The sequence below is a fragment of the Phodopus roborovskii genome, unplaced genomic scaffold (assembly GCF_943737965.1).
Source record: "Phodopus roborovskii unplaced genomic scaffold, PHOROB, whole genome shotgun sequence".
In the NCBI taxonomy this organism is placed as follows: Eukaryota; Metazoa; Chordata; class Mammalia; order Rodentia; family Cricetidae; genus Phodopus; species Phodopus roborovskii.
Genome location: NW_026125853.1, coordinates 153868 through 159849, shown reverse-complemented (window position 1 = coordinate 159849; position 5982 = coordinate 153868). Strand labels below are relative to the sequence as shown.

Genomic DNA, 5982 nt, shown 5'->3' with positions numbered 1-5982 from the left:
AACTAAAGGTTAATCTTTTGTACCTTTTAAAACTATAAGGCTAATCTTTTGTACCTTGTAAAACAATTATTCGGCCAGGTGTTATGATGCATGCCTTCAATCCCAGCACTTGGAAGGCAGTATGACCCTGTCTCAAAAGAAAAAATAAACAAAAACCAAAAAAAATCTCCTACACCAATCCCAACTCCTTCACTTGCACTGTTCTAAAGTCTGTATGTAAATGGGCTCAGAATTAACTAAAGGTCAAAAGACGAATTCAGAAGCCCAACTCTTGGGAGTTTCCCTCTCTACATGAAACTCCCAACATTATCCTCAACTGTCTCAGTATTAGAGAAATTGAATAACAATTCCTCATTCTGTGTGTAATAGCTTTAACTATAAAAGCAATTCAAAAAGGACTCCTAATACCCACATACTTCAGCTACCACCCACTTACTTCAACAAATTCCAGGTCTCCTTTAAACTTCCTACTAGGTTCTATACTACCCTAAAGAAGAGAATCTCAAGCTTTTAAACCTGGTTTTCCCTTAATGACATTATCTAGGCCTGGAGAGATTGCTCAGCAGTTGTGAGCACTGGCTGCTCTTCCAGAAGTCCTGAGTTCAATTCTCAGCACCTAGATGGTGGCTCACAACCAAAATATGAGAACCACTGCCCTCTTCTGATATGCAGAAGATAGAGGGCTCATATATACAAAATATGTAAACAAAAGAGAATTATCTAACTTCCCCAACAGCACTAAATTCTAAGTCACTGCTTTACAGGCCACTAGAAATAACACTAAAAGTCAAACATCTTGGCCTATGCCTTTAATCTTAGCACTTGGGAAGCATAAGCAAGTAGATCTTTGAATTAAAAGTAGCCCTTTCCTATAATAGCAAATGAGACACCACCTCAAAAACAAAACAAAACAAAACAAAAAAAAAACCAAAAACAAAAAAGAACAAAACAAACAAAAACAAAAAAGAGACAAAAAGAAATTAAAAAAACTACCAAATAAAAAGAATTTAAAACCACTATGCTAAAACTATCCCATATACTAGGAGGTAAATTTGTTATTGTCAAAAGTAAGTCTGAAAAGCCATTTTTCTGTGTATGTAACAAAACATAGTAGCACATTCAAGTAATTTACTCTAATACAGGTATAAGGAATTATACTCATTGCTTCAAAGGCAAGAGCAAACATTCCAGAGAACACATGCTTAGGATTAGAAGTATTAAGTCTGATTACTGAGTGTTTACAGAATATCACCACGTTAGGATGCACGTGGCTTTCCCCAGACTTCAGATCATCTTTAGAGACGTTTTTCTCATGTCATATCAAAGCTTGTTAGTGAAGTTAGATTTTTCAGGTCTTGCAAGTAGATTTTAAAGCAGGTATTGTATATTCATTCAAGGAGCAGAATACCATGCTACAAAGATGAAAAAGAAATCCATAATTCCTCTTCTAATGCTGACTGAACAAAACTGTTCAGTTTTGCAGATTAAGTCCTGGTAAACAAAACTCCTTTGATGTGACTCAAGTGCCCTTCTGAGAAGATCAAAATGGTGAAGTGAGCCCAAATCACCAAAATCCAGCAGGTTACTTGGTAGCTGACAAACATAAAAACATGCCAATTCCTTGAGCACAAATGAGCTTCTCCATCCTCAAGATGAAAGTCTGAGGACACCCAGCACGTTTGCCACCAAGGAAAAGGGGGCCTTTAGTGGCTAATGTGAAGGCTTATTTGGTGTCCAGTGTCATCTACATATGCTCCAAGGAGATTCAGAAGTGTATCAGCCACATTCAATACTTACTTCCAGGATTTAGTTGAATACAGTTGGCATGGTCCCAGTACATTTTTACAAAACCAAATCACTGACTACCAAGAGTATTTCTGTGTTTTCACAGGAAAGACATATATAAGAGAAATAAAAAGGCTACAAAAACTTTCTATGTTACAAGCAACTCAAATATATAACATAACTGCAAGAGATATTCTACATATAAAAGCAGTGACCCTAAACCTAATTGAACATTAGAATCTCCAATGGATTTCTGCCCTCTGTCCTAAGTTTGGAGATTAGTAGGTATGCAGAAGAGCCCACATATCCCACCAAGTCCTGTCTTCCTGGTGGTGCTTCATGTCCCACTCTTAAAACCACTGCATTAGAATATAAAAGGCAGAGATTGTAACCTTGCTGCTATTGGACAAGGGAGGAGTCTCAGCTTCTATTCAGGCGCTGATGTGCTTGTGAGTCCATGCTCAGATAGAAGCAGGATAGAAGTGGTGATAGAAGCAGGAGCAGCACTTTTGACGCAAATGAGAATCTGGTAAAGGGAAGCAAGCTTTGAGAAAATATAATTGACCAGATGAAAGAATCTTTTCCTTCTGTCTCATCAGTACTGTGGATGGTGCTGCTGTTTTTGATGAAGTGTTCAAAAGAGGAGCTGAGGCACTGTCACTAGCGCCCAGAAGATTACCAGACACCTTATGCAAGCTATGGCCCTAGAACTAGAAAGGGCTACAGCCTTTAAGCAGTTAACCTGAGCTGTCAACTTCTGTGGAAACAAAATGTTCTTTCTCTTCACTGCAGGCTCCATCAATCAGTGATCACCACTGTAAGAATGCAAGGAGGGGATAGGGACACTAAACAATTTCAAATGGGGAGACAGCAAAATAAAGCACCAGGCTGGGGTAACAATACTGGGTAGACTCGCCTGAACTGTTGGCTGTCTGGATGTGAGCTTTCTCCTTTTGATTATGTAAGAGCTTTTTCATTATAACTTATTATGGTGATCATGCAAGAAAGAAGGCTGAAATGAGAGAAAATGTACCTCTTTTACTGGCATAATGTTTATGATTGCCAAGTAGAATAAGGCATTTTTATCAATATAAAAGCAACCCTGGGTTATGCAACTTCTGTAGTGAATACTGAAGATTTTGCTATCAATAATAAATCTATTTTCTGACAAAAAGTATACAAAAGACGCAGTTCCAATTTTGTATGCCAGAAGAACACTTATTAACATGTGCTATAACTATAGGATTGATGTGGTCAGAGTTAGTAAACAGATTTCTCTGTAATTGTTTGTTGAAATGTTGGTCTGTCCTCGTCCCAGTTTAAGTGAGTGAGGCACTCAGGTAAATAAGTACTATGAGACATATGTCCCTTGTACTACTTCTGTGATTTGTTGCGAGACCGAGTTTCCCTTGCCAAGAGCTCTTCAAAGATCTCATTATGCATGTAAAAGAAGACATATCCAGTGGAAAGCCTAGCCTTACATACAAAGTCCTCTTGTATACTTGCCACCTGTGGATCACTATAAGTGAACCAATCCTGCTTCCTGAAGTCAAAGGCATCATTGATATAGTGGCCTCCGTGGGGACTGCTCCCAATATGGCTGATAATATTAATGAGCCTGTAAGCATTTTCTTCTTTACCAGTATCCCTATGTGATTTCACCTTGCCTGTAGGCTTTGTCTTCTTACCTAAACCATCTTTGTTTCCTGGGCTCTTACTGGAATATTGTGAGCCCTGTGAATTCAGATTGCCATTCTGGGTATGTGACTCTGCAGGTTTCCTGGGGTTTTCTATCTGTTCGTGGGAGCATGGTTTTGGATGGCTTTTAGCAACTGCCTTTCTCGAGATCTGTTTATCACTTCTTTTTTCAGAACATTTTTGAGCCTCTTGGCACGTTTGGCATCTTTCTGGAATTTTGATGTCATTATCTTCAGTAGCCTCACTGATGCTACCAGGGTCTAACTTGCTAAGTAAATTTGCTTTCTCATGTTTCTTGAGTTTTTCTGTCTCGTTTGTTAATTCTGACACAATTACATTTGGTGTGTCATCCTTTCCCTGGTCTTTCTGCTGCACTTTTCCACTCAACACTTTAGAAACTCCCTTTACATTTTGTGCTTCTGACTCCTTGTCTGATCTGGTGTTTACAGTTGGGAAATCCTTGAATCTTGAGGTCATTATTGAATTAAATGGTAATTTCAGTATATCAGAACCCAACTCTTGAAGGGGTTTTAGTAAGTCAACGTCCTTAACATGTGCATTTTGGCTAATGGGATGTGGTGGTTTTGTGTTTTTGTTGCAATGAAAAGATAGCTTTAAATACTTGGAAATAACGATGTGCTGTTCATCCTTTTTTGTCACCTGTGACACACTAAAGCGATAGCGTTTTAGGTGAATAATAATAACTCTAGGGAGGCTGCCAAATTTGTGCAATGCAACAGATTTGTTGTGCATACACCTTTCACATCTATGCTCAAGCTCTTCAGCTTTAAAAAAAAGATCAAAACTGGACTGAATAGACAAGTTCTGTCCTTTCAATCCTTGAGGAATGTTGATGGAGAGATAACTACTCTGTTCTTTCTTGAAAACAGCCTGGCCACAACCTTTACAAAAAATAGATCTCATCAAGTCAAATTCAAAATTACTGGCAACGGGACAAACGGGAATTTTGTTGATAATAGCATGGTCAGCAAAAATCCGTCTAAGTAAACTATTTCCTCCAGATTCATTTTCAGATTGCCACAATACGGATAATTTCTGTACAGTTTCCTTCAGCTGAACTAAACAGAGACTTAAAAACTCATGAGCATCATTCTGTGTGTCAGCAGTGAAAACCTGTCCAAGTTCTGAGAGGGCTTTGGTAATACTTAAAAGCAACGTCTCCCTAGTCTTCATGTTGTAAATATCTTTGAAAACAAGCAGTTGCATCAAGCACATGTTAAAATCATCTCTGGGAGGTTTAATCCACGGGAAGCCCTGATTGAATAAATCATTAACAAACAGTGGAACGGAGCATAGAGACTGTAATACTACATTTATATAACAGGTGTTTCCCACGTTAGGCAGACCTTGCCATGCTTTCTCTGGGTACAGTAAGAGTGACTTCACATACTCGTGCCACTCTATGCCCTTCTCCACACAGTGTAGTTCCAACAGGAACGGTGAAAACAATTTTGTAATAAGATCATGAAGATCACGGGCATCTGAATCAGACTCTCCAGGATAGTTGGTCTCAGACGAAATTCCGAATCCTGGTTTACTCTTTTCTGTCTTTCTTACATCCCTCTCTTTCCCTTTATCATCATGCACAGGTACCACTGACTTTGCCTCGAATCCTTTACTACTGCCCTTCTGCATATTTCCTTTTTGCTTCTTTCCTGCATCAGGTGAGGATCTTTTCCTCTTTACAAGTTGTTTTTCTAATAAGCCTATATTATTAAGTGTGGCTGATGAGGATGAAGACAAAGGCACCTCACAAAGCACTGATGTTTCACTTTCTTTGGCTGACTCCAAGCATTTACTACCTGCTTCTGAATGAAGTTCCAGTGATGAGGAGCCACCCAACTCCTCTCTGCTTGTGCTGGGACCACCAGATGTCTCCTCCTCATTTCTCCTGGATGCCCGAAGATTTCTTTGATAGACTTTGTCTAGGAATCTCTTCAGTTGTCTGGCATTTGTGGTGGTTAGTTTCTCAACAAACAAGAAATCATTATTTTTGAAAGTTAAATGTAGGTAATTCTGGTCTTCGCCATAGGTTCTAAGGATCACACTTTTAATATTATTGTTTACCTGCAAAGCTTTAATCTTGCCAGTGCTGAAATAGAGCAGAAGTTTAACTTCCCGTTTTCCTACCGATGATTCAATGCATACACTTCTGGACTTTGACATTCCTGCCTTTGCACTCCACATTTGGACTTGAGCATGCATCAATATAGGATCCATACTTTTTCTTAGCATATAAAACACAGGTATCTTAGACTACTAACAATCCTGTAGTTTCAATTGCTTCCCAAGTTTACCTAAGGAGACAACAAAGACATAGTACATTACTTTCTATAAACAATGACTATTTCTAATGTTGGCTCTATATTAAAAATTCTTCATGTTCTCTTTATCCATCTAACCCTTTAGTAATTAACCAATATGTTTGAAGAAAAACCTATGGTTCTAAGAAGACAAAAATCTTGGTTAACAATGCAA

The 5982-nt window shown here is 38.5% G+C and overlaps 1 protein-coding gene across 1 annotated transcript; it reads right to left on the bottom strand.

Annotated features, from left to right (window-relative positions):
- Nucleotides 1-3144: 3144 nt before the first annotated feature.
- On the bottom strand, nucleotides 3145-5724 carry Usp26 (ubiquitin specific peptidase 26). Its single transcript, XM_051178813.1, has one exon. It carries the CDS (start codon nucleotides 5722-5724, stop codon nucleotides 3160-3162), a length of 2565 nt encoding a protein of 854 aa, XP_051034770.1. The 3' UTR covers nucleotides 3145-3159.
- Nucleotides 5725-5982: the final 258 nt, after the last annotated feature.